The 19,159-nt window shown below is 41.1% G+C and overlaps 1 protein-coding gene across 2 annotated transcripts in view; it reads right to left on the bottom strand.

Moving 5' to 3' along the window:
- Positions 1–17,439, bottom strand: part of gapvd1 (GTPase activating protein and VPS9 domains 1) — a 39,315-nt gene extending 21,876 nt beyond the window's left edge. For both annotated transcript variants that reach the window (XM_022254927.2, XM_022254929.2), the window contains exons 1-5: positions 17,214–17,439; positions 10,606–11,852; positions 9,175–9,306; positions 2,415–2,637; positions 844–1,022 (exon numbers count right to left, since the gene is read on the bottom strand). In XM_022254927.2, the coding sequence (XP_022110619.2) occupies positions 844–1,022; positions 2,415–2,637; positions 9,175–9,306; positions 10,606–11,736 (1,665 nt within the window). In that variant the 5' untranslated portion in view covers positions 11,737–11,852; positions 17,214–17,439. The remainder of the gene's footprint in view (positions 1–843; positions 1,023–2,414; positions 2,638–9,174; positions 9,307–10,605; positions 11,853–17,213) is intronic.
- Between the last annotated feature and the right edge of the window lie 1,720 nt (positions 17,440–19,159).

The following is a 19,159-nucleotide window of genomic DNA, read 5'->3' as shown; positions in this document are numbered from 1 at the left end:
TCAAATCAATCAGACACAAGGTTTAGATATTGTAGTCAGTTGAAATTCATGGCTTCAAGCGCGTTGGCCAGTATGTGTTGAGCATGTCAGTGGTAAAAGTATGCATTTCTGACAGACCTGTCTTAGAATTCTTAATTGAGCCAGAACCACAATTTCAATTTTAACAAAATTAATGTCAAAATGACCTAAAGATGTTACTGAAGAAATCCTTAATCACTTGCTGTTCCGGTTTCATATTCTTTATACGCATGGCCGGGACCTCCAAAGTTGGACCTTGTAACAAAAGACCATACTCATACAAAAGATCAGGCCGCAGGGAATTACCAACATTTTTTCACTCTCAATAGTGGAGATAATTCAGCCTTGTTTTGAAACAGTATTCTACGGTTTGGGGCATTCTGCGCAAGCAGTTTACCACCGGGGACAAAAGCGCTCCACCACCGCAGTGATGAGCCACACAGTACTGCTGCACGCTAATCTGGCCCCTATTGAACAGAGGTCTGCAGCGCACTGTGCCAGTATCGTGAACAAAAGAAAATTATGTAACACCGCAAAATTTGGGCTCTTTTTTACGAGGCGGCAGGCCTGGCTGAAATATATTAGCATCACTAGATGTTGTCTGTCAGATTTGAGTAGAAATAGTAAATAAATGTCAAGGGGGGACCCCAAGTCTCCCTCCGCCCTGCTATTTTAGGGTTACATGTAAATGCATGTTGAAAAAAAAAATCCCAAGGCAGTAAAGTGATATTTGACCCACAATTCTTTGAAGTAAATTGCATCTGGTGAGCAGTTTGAAAGGTCTAACGTTGGGATGTTGGAGACGACCTCGGCGACAGAACATACCTTGGCCTCGGAGAGCATTCCGGGGCATTCATTTCCCTGGTTCCCAAATGCCACCACCAACACATCTTCTGGTTGGGGGACCGGCGGAGTATCGGGCGAGATGGATGCATCCAGCCCTTCGTCTTCATCTTGCGCATTCTGGCCGACCTTTATGGAGCCACCGAGGGATTTCTTGGACCCTAAATCACAGAACAGGAGATGGTAATATATCACTCAATAGCATAATACATACACTTGCCCAGTTTCAGATGGACCTGAGAGATCATGTTATGCATCTGGTCATCAGAGCACTGTAGGTACCTTCTCAGATACATGTTCTTATGACAGGTAATCTATTCATGTGTAATCTTTGTTTTCTCTTTTTTTTTTAGGTGGTCTATTTCTAAAACTCGCGTGTGTGAAATATAATAAAGCAATAAATAAAGTTTACTTTATGCAAATGTAACCCGCTTTGCAAAAAAGGGTATTAAGTTATGCAATGCCAAAACATGTAATGGCCTGTTCTATTTGGACAGGGCAAAATTTCTTCCAAAATGTGATTTTGTGTTTTTCCTATAAAAGCTTCTATAATATACATACATGTATATATATTAATAGAATTTGTGACTACAAACATGGATACTGATGAATAAAGATGAAATACTGATCATTCAGTAAGAAATCCTACATAGCATTGTGTTTCTAAGTGCTACACTTTATGAGTTTTTTCTTGAAAAGTGCTTTCATTGAATCCAAAAATGTAGACATACAAATGTCCATATATCTCTGGAACGCAGCAATTGTAGCTTGTGATGTACAGAATCCAGCCGTATCAAAAACTCATAACCTGAATCTGGCGACTTATTACCCATTTTTCTAGAGCCGGTCACATATACTTATAGTGTTATTAATACACTACACATTGGAGAAAGACAAAAGTCTTGATATGAAAAACAAACGAACAATGTTCATGTACATGTTCACGTACAGTTGGGGCAACAAATCTACATGCACCTGGTAGAACAAATAGACTTTTCCCCAAATTTCACAACTTCACTCATTCCAACCAACTTTTCTTTTCTTGAGGGCTGACAAGATGGATGTACATGTACATGGTGTATGCATCAAATAAAAACACCCAGACACATATATTTTTATATGATTCATATTTATATTTACAAAAAATCTGCATTTTACGTACTCCAACCCTAATATTTAGTGCCACTTTGGTCACATCTCGTGGTCACAGCAGACCACTTTCTGAAGTGTTTTTAAACCACAATAGGGGGGTTACTTTTCAGAAATATGAATATTTTGACCCATAATAAATGTCTCCGAGTATTTTCAATTGAAGTACACACTATGAATATTAAGTTGAGATACAATTTGTCTGACCTCATAAAAAAAAGCTGGCAAAACCATTTCAAACAGCGAAAAATTGAAGAAAACTGTTTTCTACCAAATGTATGTAAACTTTTTGCCCCAACTGTGCATGTATGCCATCAGTGTAATACTTGCCAAGAAAAAACTCTTCGCAAACAAAAGTTTTCTCCAGGGCACTTGCATTTTTACTGCCCAAAATAACAATTCACCTTTCAAGGAACTGCCTGTTTTCTTGGTGATTGGCCCGTGTCCACTGCCAATCTTGGGTGAGGAACTCCCGCTGGGGACCTTGGGTGAGAGACCACTGTGGGGGGTCAGACTGGCCCCCGGGGTGGAGGCAAAGGTGTGGGGAAGATTGGAGAGCAGGGAGTCCAGCTCCTTGAGCGCTGGCTCATTGGGGTTGGCAGTAGTCACCATGCGAAAGAACGACACCTAAACCCAAAAAACGAGTGGAGGTGGGAAAACCAAGAAACTTATGATACAAAGTATTCTCTGAGTTCTAAATTTTAATCTTTGTGGAGGTTGATAAAATGTTACTGAGGGGAGAATGAGAAACAGGTTCAGGCCCTGTTGTTTCCGAAATTTTACATGCAGGTCTAGAGCTCCTCCGGGCATTCTCGAACATCATGCTTTTTTTGTCAAAATTCTCGAGCGTTATCAAAATTCTGTCAAATATGACGTTCACAACAAACATATTGTACTCATTTACATTTTTGATGCAGCCAAACTGAAAGATTATTTTCGGTGGTTGAAAGGTATAAGACCTGGCCAATGTGCTGGTATAGTGAGAGTGATTATAAACGGTAAGAGAATGAAGAGAGCCAAACTTTTCTCATCATTTTCTGTCAAATTTGTTCTCTTTTTTCATGGCTTATATTTTTTAAAAGTTATTTCTAAGGTGCTCTAAAATACATCAGTTGAAAAATATACTGAAATTTCCTTGCTGTTGAGAGAGGTCTTGAAATCAAGTCCTGTGGTGCGAATACTTTGACGTAAACCTCTAAATGAATTCAACTCCATTTGATTTGCACTGGTACATTGTAGCTAATCAAATGTCCAACAAAGGTGCAAAGTATGCCTACATGTAATTATCCCCACATAATCATAATCTGAAGGTGCTAATTTGTATTTTACACAAAGTCACTCGTTTAGAAGTTTTGAAAAGTGACATGCGGAGTTGCGCTTTGGTCCATTTTATGAAGAACATGCCATATGTACACAGTCCAAGAAAAGTGCATACCGGTACATGTACATGTATACACTATTACTTGTGCATTCAAATCACACAAGATCTCATTAGGTTTGGCATATGGCCCGGGTTAACAGTATGGTGACAACTACAGTACATGTATTCAGTGCTTGTTCAGAGCATTATCTTCCATAGTTTTCATGCTGATACATGTACATGTATCGGTACAATAAATCAAAGGTCACTCTTATGACATGTACTTATGAGTACATGTGTACACTGCGCAGTACCGTACATAACCACAAATTCTGAAGCAACTGTAAAGAGAAACAAATAATCACAACATGTACAATGTACATGTTAGTGCACTATGTATGTTTGTACATGTATGTGACCAATGTACATGAAGCATTTACAAGACTTGAATTTGATCGTCTGCATGTACAAACATGTACTGTACTACTGGTACCATGCTTGCATACATGCGTACAGTGCACAGCATGCTTCCTAAAACTAGAGATGAACCAACACTGCCGTTTTGTGCATGTACATGTCTATTTATAATGACTGAACATGAATGACTGGACTTGCCAAGTTGAGACTCCCTGAGTGTACATGTACATGTATGTGCCTAATGGCTGTCAGCCTATGATCACTTAAATACACAGGTGCCTCTGATCTCTCCCAGGACAAGCTACATGTACAGTACCTACAGTATCCAGGACCAGATTAAGTGATTATGACTGAAGGTGACCACAGAGCTAGGATGGGATTATCTTTGATTACTATTGGGGGACTACATGTAGTTAAGTGACAACCCCATGCCTGCATACATGTATGAACTGGGAAAGCAAAAAAGGTGCTGCTTTTATTTCCGACAGAACAGGTGCACATGAAAATGTACCTGTACATGTACATGTAAGTCTGTACTATGCCCAAGTCCAGGATGAAGTTCTAGTACATGTATGGTGAGCAATGCTCTCATAGAACCCCACATAATAACAAGGACACGTAGGTGGGTTTCAATTTCAAATACCCTCAACCCCTAAAGACTGTACATATGCACAAATATCAGGAAATTGCTTCATACATGTACATGTAGGTGCATCATACATGTACATGTACAGTATGTGCACATGTATACATGTGAGGCAAGTTTGCGAATTTAGCACATCAGTGGACAACAATGGAATTTCACAGGTCAAATTTTCAAACTGTCTTGGCTCATCCTAAGATGATGCCAAAGAATCAGTCAAAAATCACCCAGGGCACGCCTCCTTAGGACTTCAGGAGTACATGTAGAGGGCTTTCCCCGTGGACTTAGTCACCACTGTCAAGAAAGACTGAAGGATATTACAAGATTTCCTGGATTGATGATCCTGACCTACATAGCTAGATACTGGAATGACTCTATGTATTAAGTGCAATATTTTTACTAGTCTGTACAAGGGTAATTCCAGAAATTAGGGGTCCACTTTTTTTCGTGTCCCTGTCACATCTGACATATGAATTTGTAAGTTCAGAACACATTTTCAAATTTTTGAGAGTAATGAATTTATGCAAATTACCTGCCAAACAAAGAGTAATAGTTTGAAATCGATTCTGGCGACATTTCCATGTCAAACAACAAAGGTCAGATGCAACAAGGACACGAAAATGTCACACTCTTGGACCCCTAATTTCTGGAATTACCCAGAAACGTGCCACCAATATGATATGTTGTGTGCATTAGGCCAGAAAACACTGTACTTACACAATGATGGATCGGAGGGGACTAATTCCTCTCCTGAAGTATGTAATTGACCTACATGTATTGCAATAGAATCGCGCCAATGCAGCTTGTAAGATACCGGTAGTCAGTACTAGTATTGTCCAACACAGAACATGCAAAATGGACGTGGGACGCAATAAATCTGTGACAAACAAAACTGAAAGTGTAACAGGTACATGTAAAATTCCATATGGTTGTCTAAGGGGCATGGCGACTGTAGCTCACAAACAGCAACTCTTAACAAAATGTACCCATTGTGGAATGTGGAACTCAGAAGCACTACAGTACGCGCAACTGGACCACTTCCTGCGCAGAGTAGCGTCCCTACAATGTATATTTAAGCATAAAAATGTCTGAAAATTGTCCAGATCTGGAGATTGTGGCATTATCCGAAAGGGTGCAAGTTCCTCTCTCCATTGCACAAAATGTGATGTCCATATTTTATTGTCATAACTGAAGTATCCAAGAAAGAAGGCATCATTTAATATTACACTGCTTCCTATTTCTTCAATGATCCCTTTGTCTGCCCTTCACTGGGCCTCTTTAACCTTTTCTTCTGAACTTTTCTAAAACCAACATCTTATAGAATGATCTCATGATTACCATGTAGTCTACTGCCACCGTGATATCGATGTCTTCACCCATCTACAATGTAGCAGGATTGTGTTCAAAACTACATGTGCTCAAACAAATTCATCTTCAAGCAAACTTGATACACCCTGGGGAGTATGCTAGCCCGATGCTGCCACATCAGACAGAAAATGGCTTCATAAATAACCCATATCTGCCCTCACAGGTACCAATTTGCTCCTGGGTGGAACGAGGCAAGTAGAGGTACAGTAGCCTGCTGATGGTCACAACACATAACCACCCACCAGGATTCGAAACCCTGACCCTATGATCAGAAGCTACATGTACATGTACATACCCTAACCACTGGATCACATGTCCCTGTCTACAGTGTACCTTACATGTGGTCCAAGATACACATACACATGTACGCATATACAATAAAGGAAGCTCACCAACAGCTCCCATAGATAGCGCATTCTAAAAATGGTAAAGATTTTGATATTCTGTGCACAACAGCTCGTTTCATAGCCAGACACATCATTGAGTGCAGCTTTTATGTTGTTCCTGTCTTGACAAGGACAATTTTTGTTTTCTTTTTAATTAAGGGATTCTCAACTTTGGCCCGAGGATACAGGTATCAGATAGATACAATGTACATGTATACAATATTGACACAGCAAATACATGTGTTATCATAACAGATCAAAAGCCAATGACGCTGGGAACTTTCTGCTTCTGGCTTGATTCTTTTCTACCTGACATATTCGGTGCATGTGTGCACTAGTACATGTATATGTACATCAACTTTTGCAGAGGGAGAGAATATGTACAATGTATGCATACAGTGCAAGCAAGCTTGTACATTGCACAATTTCGATGGGGACGATATAAGTTTGCTCATTCATGTTTTCAGTTATTTTGTCATTGTAATAAGAGAACTTCCTTCAATATTCAGCATTTTTTAAATTGTGGCTGTACCGTAATGACGCGTGAAATGGTACCATTAATGGATTATTGTTTTTAAGAAGTATTTACAGTACTTTCACTTTAATAGATGTTTTTCATACAAACACTCTTGTTTAATTAATACGGACTTCCAGTTTTAAATGTGATTTCACATTTGTGATCTTTACTGTGCTGTGGTTTTCTATATGCCTTGTGAAACTGTAATGGGCAGTTCCACGGTGTTCGACGTACATTTTGGACACTTACACAGTGTGTTATTATACTTATAATCCTGAAGCACATTTTGATTTTGATAAAAGACGTCAGCTAGTTGGTACATGTACGTTCATTTAATAACAAAATTTCTCACTCAGAATGATTATCCTTGTACATGTAGAAACTGACTCATAACACCATGGTGTCGGACGTACTAAGAGGAAGTTAATTTTTTGAGTTTCCATTTTTGTATCACAAACTCTGTGAATTGCTAGGACCCGAAGAAGTAGTTTTCCCGTATTTAGTTTTAGCAGACCCTTGTTAATAAGCTTCAAGGCAAGACACATTTTATCTTGTTGTGACTTTCAGATAAAGCATTTATTATATTGGTGTCGGATGTACATTTTTTGGTGTCGGACGTACACGTCCAAACTGACTTTTCAGAATAGAAGGTAATCAGTTCAAACCCAAGCTTGTCTCATTTTTCTACCTTCATGAAGGCTTTAGTAAACTTTCCAAACCAAAAGAAAATGCCAAGCCATACAAAAATCATCAAAAGCAACTAGAAAGGAATTGGATGATGGGGCATTCAATGAAACGGTATGAAGGAAATATTGTCTAGAAGTATTTATGCAAATTTTGCTCATTAAAGTCATGCACTGTCAAACATTCAAACTAAGAAAAAATCAGTTTCCTACAGATGACAATCCTTTAGATAAATATATCAAATTAAAAGACAATTTATACATGTACCTGTAAGATCTTTTGGTCTTAGAACATGAAATTAAACATTTTTGTATGACAAATGCTGCCTGGGTACTAAGCTGCAATTTTAAAGATTTCCAGTTCACACTTCACAGGTTATAGCACACATGTAAAATCCAAAAAGAAGTTAAATGAGTAGATGTACATGTATATATACATGTACCCTTTTAGGTGATTGGAAACTCAAAGGAATGGGCTAGCAATTAGGCTGAGAGATTATCCTTTACTTACATGTACATGTATATGCCATGGAAAGCGTATACAAGTGGAACAACCCCTTTAATTCCTAAAGCAACAGAAAGTGAAACCAATTGATTTTACATGTACATGTACCTTGAACAAAGGAGTAAAAACACACACCCTTGTTTAGTCTTTGACAATTCTTCTTTCTTGATGTGGATTACATGTACATGTATACAACGCCTAGAACTTCACTTGTCTTCATCAAAGCTCACACTGACATGACTTACTTCTGACTATATGTACATGCAAAGCACATGTTTGTCCACACACGACACATGTGGAATGGCTTTGGGCCCTAATTATAACGTTATTAGGATGTGTATGTCCAAATAGTCAAATTTATGCAAATAAGTAAAAAACAAAAGTGAAGCCTATTGGGACTGGTACTTTTACAAAATGTTGGGGCCTCATTTCCATGTAGGCAAATGAGGTGGTAGTGGTTTCTGTACAGTGTAAAAGCATTGCATTGCTAGCAATGCATGGTTCTGACAGTGTCGGACGTACAGGGTGTCGGACGTACACATCTGATTCCACAATTTTTTAGTATTTGAAAAAATAACTGGGGGAGTTAAGCTGATATCTAGAAAGAATGAACTCATTGTGCTTTGTATTGTCAATTTGGCAGTCTTTTGCTAAAGGGTGCACTGAGGGGATAAAAAACTATGTCATTTTGGTGTCGGACGTACATAGAAAAGTACATGTAAGTGTTAGAAAATAAGTCATTACATAGAATTTCAAAAGGAAAATGAAAGTTCAAATCTGTCATTGCTTACTTATTGGGGCACTCTTCAAACTGTAACAAAACTGGAACAAAAAAATTGTTATCAGGCTAAAAAACAGAAAATTTTTCAGCGAGGAAATATTTTCCCCAATTTCTTGGTATCTAAAACCAATTTTTCAGTATCATATAAAACCAAAGTCTTGAATGTTGTTAAAATGAAGTATGTTTCATCTGTTCATGAACCTATACACCATAAGCTTCGAAATGATACATAATTTCTCACATTTGGACCAGTTTGAAATTTTGGCCCAGAGGTTGATGTTTCCGTGGAACTGCCCGAATACATGTACATGTATGTTAGTGCAATAGTGAGCAAAGGGAATTTCCTTGATGGATTAATCAAGTACATGTACGGTAATTTGAATCTTGAATGTCAAGATACATACGTGTACAATGTCCTGTTTCACTGAAAAAGGAGCATTGTCTTCCATTGCCCATGTACATGTATGAGTCCACACCAAGGTTTAATCACCGGCGCAATCTTACCATGTTGTGCAGCTCAGTCTCCGTGATCAGCGCCGACGTCCTGGTCATCCCCTGCAGTTGACTGACCCCCGGGGGTGCATCCGATGAGCTCATGTTGTCAATCAGTGTGTCGAGGAACGATGACATACAGCCCTGCAAGTCACATGGGGGAAGAGGAGAGGGGAGATGGGGAGGGGAGTATATGACACATTGCATCGTGAGTCAGAGATACAAAATGGACTGTGTTTAACAAAAGCCCCAGAGCCGGAAAACTTTTCAATAGATGTTTGCGTCGCAGCTGGATTTGGAGTGTGAAAAATACAACTTGGCAACTCCAGACATCAATGACTAAGTGCTCACCAGTCACAACTGTGCCTGTACATGTATGTAAAATGACAGCCCAGCTGAATGTTAACATACATGTACCACTACATGTACATGTATGCACAGCAAAAGTACACATGCACCAGGCTTCAAGTTCATGCACAAATGTACATTAGCAGCAGGTATATTAAGCCAATCTCTCGTCGCATACAGTGCATACCAAGTTCTACCGGTACATGTGGGAACTTTCTTCAGTCTTCTAAAATTGTTCACTTTGAAGTACATGCATTCAAATATTAGCCCCTCCAACTGTTCCAAGTCACAGGTAGTTAAGGTTTTTTTGTCCACTTCCCCCACCGTCTACAAACCGGCAGAAACCATGTATCGCATGGTTTTTCCAAAATACACATATACATGTAGGTGAACTTGTGTAATGGAGGCTATACCGTACATGTACATGTACGTACACATGTACATGTAGGCTCCAACTTTCTCAAGCACCACGGGGACTTTGAAGGCTCTTAAGGTCCCTGCCAAAAAATTTAAATCCACCCAAAATTTGCAGGTTTTACCCAGGTTTTACTGGACCAAGGTAGAGCTATTACAGCCACTAGCACTTACATACATGTACATGTAATACCAATGGTGGGCTGGAGTTGAAAGAGTGCGCCATTGGGTTCCTGCAGGTCATACACAATGTTTGATTTTATGAATTCAGACCCATTCCTCAAGAAAGTGCAACAGAGGTGTGGTTAAAGTGCTGCATGAAATAAGTCTGAACTGCCAATGTTTGTACTTTTGACTTGCATCACAAAGAGGAGAAAATTATAATGGGTGAAATGTACATATACATGAAGAAGTACACAATATTACATGTATAATTTGCATGAAAATCTCAGGTTTCTTTCAGCACAACCTTTATTACATGCTGTTTCAGTCCTCAATGTCATGAGGCCCAGCCCCAAAGTCCAAAAATGAGTTGAAAAGACAAAGGCCTGTGGCCTAATTGAAATCAAGACAAAGAGTACTTAGAGAGTGGCATAACATACCCTGTGCAATTGTCTTTACCTAGAACTGCTTTCCATGTAACAAAAGCAGCTAGGATATGGAAAAGGTCAAGCCACGTACCTTTGGAAACCTACTGTAGATATCACTGGCCTGTGCTGGTGTGGTAGAGCCACTATTGTCCATAGCCAGTCCTTGCAAGATCTGCCCCACCTGCATCAGGTTGAACCGCGCCGTTGAGCTGATCATGATGTCCGTGATGACGCCGTATGACTCTGGGTTCACAATCACGGGGCAGACGAAGAAATTCATAAGGAGGTCAGCGCAGGTGGCCCTGACCTCCAACGGCTCCACCCGGCCGGACTTTAGCAGGATCTGGTGGAGCTGGGTAATGATCCAGTCCAGACTCTGCGGAAAGCAGTAGGCGTTGTTCCGCAGCCCGTCAATGAAGCGATTGCACATGGCCACCAGCTGGGTGACGATGGACTCCAGGTGGGCCTGCAGGCACTGGCGGTACTCTTCTGTGCCCGGGGTGCCGAAACGCAGCTCTCGCTCCTCGGGAGTGAAGTGGTCTAGCGCCTTCTGGGGGTCCGTCTCCAAGGGCACGTCGTCATCCATCAGGACGGACATTATGGGCTCGTGGAGAGCAGCCGTCAGGTACAGCCGGGTGGAGAAGAGGCCCTCAGTGAAGAGTCGGAAGGCCAGGCTGATGGCGCAGGTGCCGCGCCGGATCAGACGCCTCGGATCATCGCTGTCGGCCAGCTGCTGCTCCATGAGATACTGGAGCAAGTGCAGCGCCCTCTGCTCATCCTCCTGCACGATGCAGTTGCCATACACGGCCGACATGATGGAGCGGACTACCTCCTTGGCCGTCTCCGTCTGCTCCTTCTCCCCCAGGACCAGGCACAGGGCCACTGCCTTGGGGTTGTCGCGCAGGTATCCAAGGAACTCGCCGTACAAGGTGTCCTGGAAGCCCAGGTGCTTGTAGCTGTCCACGAAGGCGCACTTCTCCAGCGCATTGGCCCGGTAGCAACAGTAGTTGGGAGGGACGTCCACCCGGGTCAGCGTCAGGCTGTTCAGGGTCTGCCGCTGCTGCTGCGTGATCCAGGACATCCGGAACAGCTTATCGGCAAGCTGGGTGACCTCCTCGTGCAGCTGAAGTAAGAGCTGCTTCTCCGACAGGACAAAGAGGTGCTCCTGCTTGAGGTGTCGGGCAAGCTCCAAGAGCTCATGGCTAGCTGATAAGGTGGTCATGATGCCAGTTCCACGTACACGTAGTCAATAGGAGGTGACTCGAAGGGATGGTGATCACCAGGATTCAGCCCCTGGAAGCTGGCTGTTAAGACCTCATATCATCCATTCATGCTTGCCTGCAGAAAAAATTGGGAAATTGTCTTGCGCTAACAACATCCTCCTGAGTATGCATAATATTAATCAATGCAAACCTGCAAAATGCTTCAAAGACATGACAAAATGCGAGCTGCTAAAGCAATAAGTGATTTACCGGTATTTAAAACGTACATGTGTACACTGTATGTAAATGTACATGTATGTGTGTGCATAAGTTGCATAATGTATAACCTCAACACAGACAAGTGCCAAGCTTCAAACTGACTGGATATGAAAAAAGAAGTCCAACATCTTCAATTTTAAAAAATGAGGCTACACCTTAAGTTTCTGAGTCACTTTGTACATACATGTACATGTACATACTGCTATAACATGGCATTCAAAACACTAATCTAACAAAAGCACACACAGACAGCATGATTAACTGGGATCAGGCCTTGTTCAATCGTGCTTGTACACAACTGGCTTTTTATGATGGGAAAATTCGTAACTACATTGTACAAGTACATGACTACTCTAATTGGAAATAACTACAAACTTCCGACTGTGTGCCATGGTCATTACAATAACAATGATGTACATGTAAACATACATACCCGTACATGTACATGGATGTCGCAATTTAATACTAATAAACTGGCCTCGCTTCCATTTTGCAACATGTTATCATGACTCCCACATGTGCATGCATATAAGTTCGCGATTCAGCCCTATGGCCCTATCAAGTACCATGTATGGGGCTTGAAGCGGCTTCTGTCTGTGATGTTGGGACTGAGGTTGTACAGGCACAAAATCAATCAACGATGCACGTGGCTTCTCGCATCACCAACCCTAAGTGGAATAATGACTGGCTGAATACAAGGTTAAGGCTGTCTGCGAGCCTGGGCGGGAGCAAAGATTCACCAGGCATGCCAGGTCTACAGTGGCTCAATGGAAACATCCAACACAACAGGGTACAATTTACATTACGTACATGTACGTGTAGTCTTTCTCTGGATGGCACCCCCATTTATATTATTTTGTTGTTATTGTTGGTGCTGTTTTATTATATGACATTATATTAATGTTGAGTCTCACAAAACAATACACATGTGCCATGTGAATGCATAAATGGCAATAAACTTAAACAAACAAACAAACATGATTAACCACTGGCAGAGAGTATTATTTTGGCTTATACAGGGATGTAAGTGGCCACTTAAAATTTAAGCTGAAAACTGCTACATGTAACAAGCTGAAATGTAAAAAGTTCCCCATACTTTTGCACAGATCGGGTGTACAAAAAAGCTGAAATTCAGGTTCAACGTCTAAATAAAAAAAGCTGAAATCAGCTAAAACGCTGAATTCTCACACCCCTGCTTATAATTTCAACTTTCACAAAGGGCAGGATGTAGCGGCCAACTTCTGACACCCATCCAAATGCCACAAAGACTGACTCATCAGAGTTCGTTCAGTATTTGTACGAAATTTCTTGCCGCGAGTGTCCCTCGGATTTTTCAACACTTCGGGGCAGGCCTACGAAGTGATGCTTGGTACTTTGTTACGCACCATGACAGGCTGTGCACAGTGGCCAGGTTCAAGTTCAACACACAACCCGCCTCCACAGACACACTTCATGTGTGAGTTTGTTCACGTGTTATACACAAATTCAATTGGGGCTTGGCATGTTTGAATGTCAGCTAGAGGTGAGTTGGCATGGTTGGAGTGCATGCGGCAGTTTCACCCATCAGCTGCACCCCAGAACAAAGGGATTTTCATGATTGCCATCTTGCACGCCAGTGCCTTTGTTCCACGAGGCAGACGTACATGTACATGTACGTCGGCACAAAGGGGGTTTCCCTGTGAAACGAAAGAACCGCCCTGTAAGATGGCTACCACGCAAATGGTCATCGTGTTTACACATCCTCTGGCGTAAAGTGGTTGAGACCATGTGCTTGTGATTGAAAGATGTACAAACAACATTCATGGGATGTGATAAAACATAATAAACCAAGGTGCTTACTAACACTAAAATAATAATGTTATAACACCTAACTGATGAGTTCAAAAGTGGGAAAAATAAAACTTGGGAAAGAATTGGCGATAAGCAGGGCCAGTGGGCCACGTTGATAATGTGCTGTGGTACATTTGATGAGCAGGATGGAAGCAGGCTTTACCAAGCAACCACCGAACAGCACTTTATCAACGCACCAGTCCTTGAACTTCAGGTGCACTGTACACTCATTTTTGCAAAATGACAGCGACCTATTGGTCAAGGAGACGTTTAACACACGTTCATGGTACCCCCTCATCCATGTCATCAAGCTGAGCATGGTGCAACAGCCGCACAGTAGTAAATGGCTGCAGATTAAGAGCAACTGATTGGCTACACATGATGGAACACATACAATGTACATATATATAATAAACTGCAAGAAATTCATGCCTACATGTACATGAACGGAAGGGTTCTCTCACACCTGTAGTCTAGACAGTGTGATATACATGTATCCATACATGTACCTGTACTGTGAAAACACATGTGAGTCCACATGCATACAGTGTACACATGTACATGTACATGTAGGTCTTTTTTCGGTCCCTGTAACACGTGACCTGTGTAGTTTGTGTCTCACGTGACCTGTGTAAATCGACACAGGATCTATCACTGAAACTAACCTCAAACTTTCGTTTGTTTGGCAGGTATTACTTCAACATTCTTGGAAATTAACAAGTTTGTTCTAAACTTACAAACTCATTAAGTAACAGGTACATGTACTGGTAATAAGGAAAGGAAAATACAAATGGGTCTCAAACGTAGTAGAACGGCCCGCATACGATACCTGCACGTGCATCATTCGTATCCATGTACACTGGTGTGAGTGAACTTGCCGGCATCTTCAGTACAACACTGACAACTCATTTCCATTTCACAAGTTTCCCAAGCCCAATCAAGAGGATGTGTGTGACAAATGCCGAGGATATCCTGTGCACAAGCCTAAACAATGTTTTTTTTTCCATACTATTATTATTACCGGGTCCCCCCCCCTCGACAGAAATGAGTCATTCATATCAACTCCCCATCACAAAGACGAACTTTGATAAGATGAATCCGTGGAGAGAGTGAAAGCTGAATGTGTCAATGATATTGTAATGATACAATTACATGCACAAATACATGTATGTAGATTCTTGGTGACTACAGTGCATACAAAATACAGGTAAAAAAGATCAAATATACATGTATTTCAAAGCAGGATATGCTCGTCTGAATAGCTCATCATTTATCGGTTTCAACACAACTTGAAAAACCGGTACTACTGTAGCACAGGTAGTACATGTACATACAGGAACCAATAGGCTTTTATGGCAATACATAGAACAGGTTTATGAGGTCTACAGTAAATTAAATACAGTGGTTCCAGGCACAAATGTGTCTGTAAAGATGATGTACTATATGTTCACTGTACATCCTGTACATTGTGAGTACAGTACATTTGGTACATTACTGTACATACAAACACATATTCACAGTGCACATATGCACCGGTACTGTACATGTCCAAGTATATGTGCTCTACTGGTACATGTTGGTAAGTCACTTGTAGGGTGTACACTGTACTGCATAGTAACTAAAACAATAATGATTTAATACCGTTGAAGTGCATGAATTATTCATCTGTGACTAACATTTTTCAGTTGCAGTTCTTCATGCCTTTTCATTGAGTGGTACCAGTAGGTACCGGTATCTGTGGATTCATTAATGTTTTACATTAACCCCAACTAACCCAAACCTGCCATACTCCAACAGCAGGATTTGTGAGGTTTTGGTAGGTTTGGTACCGTACCTGAGGAACTTCTTGTTGAATTTTGTGAGACTTGGGATGAAAGGCCCAGGGAGATGGTGTTGGATTCTGTGTGAGTTGGGACACACACAGGTCACTGTGTGCAGTGTCTGGCTTGCTGTACCAATTGTTAGACTATGCTTGATTTTGTCACGTTAGGTACTGTTCAGTGCAAGTCATCCTATACTGCATAGACCCATCCATACCATATCACTCAAACTCCAATGGGTTCATTCTGTTGGAGTTTAGCAGGTTTGGTACAGTAACCTGCATGTACAAGTACGTAGACAAGTACGTGAACCTGTTGGATTCAAATTCAAATGCAGCCTACAGTACTTGTATGCTTGTTTACTCAGAAAACTACATGTACATGTACATGTACCTTGGAATTAAGTGTGATGTGGAGTGAAGTCCTCAATATATTCCACAAAGCAAAAGAGGAATTTAATGAGAAATTTACTTAAAAACCACAAAGGCTTGGAAATCTTTCTCAATTTAAAATGTACTGATTTGCACCAAAATTCAACAGTTTTACCAGCTGTGCCTCAGACTGATTCATTTCATGATCTATTTAGTTCAGTACATGTACAGTACATGCATATATGTACATGTTGTACTATATTCTCTTTAATTTAAACCTCAATTCCAAAAAATTTGCTACCACTCTGTTTTTATCCAGAAAGGATAACTTTTCAAATAAATGCTAATTTCACAGCCTAATATTGAAGTGGTTAGGTGAGAAAAAAGCTGATGTTACTCACTAGAGGTCATTGACCAGGTCGGAGCCTGTTCCATTTACTGCACTTGCGGCTAGCTGGGCAAGGGGCAGCTACAGGGATTTGCATATTTTCCTCATTTTTCTGCCACATTATAAAAAATAACTGAAACCTTTTGGGTAGGTGTGGGAGATATTCACAGTGCATAAATAGATATCATTTCGGGCATATTTGATGGAAAGGTTTTAGTTTAGACAATAATATAGATTTTCCACATAGACCACAACAATACTTCCACCCTTTAGAGTTTCACGTGTAAAATATGGAATAGTCACCAATGACCAACCAGAGAGAAGAATCAAAACTCAGTGACGTCATCCCAACTGCAAGAATGGACACTGGATGTAAATGTAGATGCAAAGAGGTAAGATTACAAATAGGCCTAATACCAAGACTTCAGACTCTCCCAGTCTTGCAAAGAAATTAAGCTTTAATTGGGAGAAACATAATTGAGAAGCACATGTACTTGGCAGAGTTAAGCTCTTTCCTTGAGTTTTTGAAAGATTGTTTTGAAAGGCGGACAACATGGATGACATGTCACGGCTGAGTGCCCAGGATCATGAAGCACACATGCCGAGTTCCAAGCTCTCCCTGTCCATACACTCCTCCCCCGGAACTATGGGCCGGGGCCCGCCGAAAGCCTCGTTAGTTAGTAATAATACAATAAATCTGGGCCGAACCAACATACCGTACCAGTACATGACCAACCACTGGTGAGCCAGGCCTAACCACGCTAACCGTGCAAACACGGAACAGTTTGATCATCGAAAGGCTAGCTTACCACCGTTTTACCGCCCGAAAAGCATTCCTTCACGCTAAAGATGAACCGAGGCACATAAGCAATGGGACTGTAACGTATAAAGTAGAGAAAAGTAGCATTTACACGAACACTTCAAACAGCTATGCCGCATTATGTCACTGTTTTTTCCTCCATTTTCAGCCAAGTATATGAAGTACATGAACATACATGACCTGTAAGCCTGATGCGTACATGTACATTGTACATGTCGTGCGTAGTGTACGTGTGTACATATACATGTCGCGGACTAGGTCAATATTGAAAACGCCCCCTAACGACCTACAGCTGCCAATTTTTGCTGAGTATATATGCAATCACACGTATGAAGCCAAACCACAGTTCATGAGTTCTCTGAGGCTTAGTTCGGGCGTGGGGGGAGATAGTTCGAGTCGATTTGTTGTTCATGATGGGCCCGGTCCAGATAACGTACATCTGGTTATAGTTGAAGTGGCAAGTAACATGGTTGGTAGACTTTTTTTTACACCATTGCCTAAGGTGTTTCGTTCAGGTAGCGCTAATTAGCGCTTGAAAAGAGGCTAATGACTGAACCAGTCAGAGCGGGCGCGCGAAAACACGGAACGATGGTGCCTGTATGTACTAGAGCAAATAAAATATCTGTATTTAGTTCCGGCAATTGATCCTTCAAAGGTGACAGACCAATGGATTGTGACAGTACATTGTGGCGATTCCTCTTCCTCTGATGGGCAAACTATTACTTTGGTGTGTGTGAAAAAAGTAGAATTTTAATCACCACCGTGATCGCTGGCTTGATGAGCTAGGATAGCCAAGCTCACCCAATGTTTTTTAGCATTATTATTTTTTTCTGGGGGAGGGGGTTAAAATACGAGTGCGATGTGACAAACATTATGAACAGTTTAAGTGGGTAATTAATGAGGGTCGTTTTCAAGCAGATTGAGATTTCCATCCCTTTTCGTCTCGCTTATTTCATTCTTTGTTTCTTTTTCATTATAACAAAAATTAAATTTCACTTGAAACATGTTCAAGTTGGTCTTGAAGCCTTGATTGCAACCTCGTCTGCGTCATTTCCTCTATTTGTTCAACTTACAGAGTCGAACAATATGACAGGTTATGGCCTTGCAGCAAAGTGCGTCAATAATGCTTCATATACCTACGGTAAAAGACTCCCATATCAAAAATTATTATTGCTAGCCGCGAACTGTATAGCACAGCAAAGAATGATATCAAAAATTCGAATCCTTGGTGCGCCACTGTCTGTATGCATTTGAAGCACGGAAGAAGGGAAACGGTCTAAAGACTCAATAACAATTTTACTCATTATGAGCCTTGTATTTCGGTCGTGAGGTTACGTTTGGCTTGTTCACGTTTTGCATTGCGTAGGCCTACCACGATTCCTAGCGGAGCTCGCACGTAACATTTAGTAGCATCTAAAGTTATGCAATAACGAGACGTCTTCCAGTTTTAGTGACATGCATTGAAACCCTTTAGACTGTCTTAATTATTATGTCATGTTTCCGCCCTCACGTTAAATCCCATGCGCTCGTGTACGTATTCGCTGACACTCTCTTTTCATGCGCAAATTGTGGCACCACCACAGAAAAAAAACCCTAGGCTACGGTGTAGGAAAAAAAACGCCGGCAGCTTCCATGTAAGTTCTTCGAGAGTTAGTGTTTTGATAACTTGGGCGAATTCTTTTCTATTTAAAAAGAAAAATCCATTTCTGTGTTATGGAAAATTTTACGTTACTTTTGTAAAACTTCCCATTGTCTCCTGCTTTGTAAGCCATATCGCTATTTTTTTTTCTGTTCAAAATTCAATATCCCACGAGGGTTCCGGTAAAACGCTGACGTCGAGGAGGTGGTTTGTGATCTTGGTCCAAGGACAGTGTTCTTTGGTCGTGTTCTTGAGGCTTCGTGCTACGCACTCATGGGTATTATACCATTGGTACT

Source organism: Acanthaster planci, linkage group LG11 (assembly GCF_054643075.1).
Source record: "Acanthaster planci isolate LZ-2023a linkage group LG11, COTS_SCS, whole genome shotgun sequence".
In the NCBI taxonomy this organism is placed as follows: domain Eukaryota; kingdom Metazoa; phylum Echinodermata; class Asteroidea; order Valvatida; family Acanthasteridae; genus Acanthaster; species Acanthaster planci.
The sequence above is the reverse complement of the archived record's forward strand: the minus strand, read 5'-3'. Positions and strand labels throughout refer to the sequence as shown.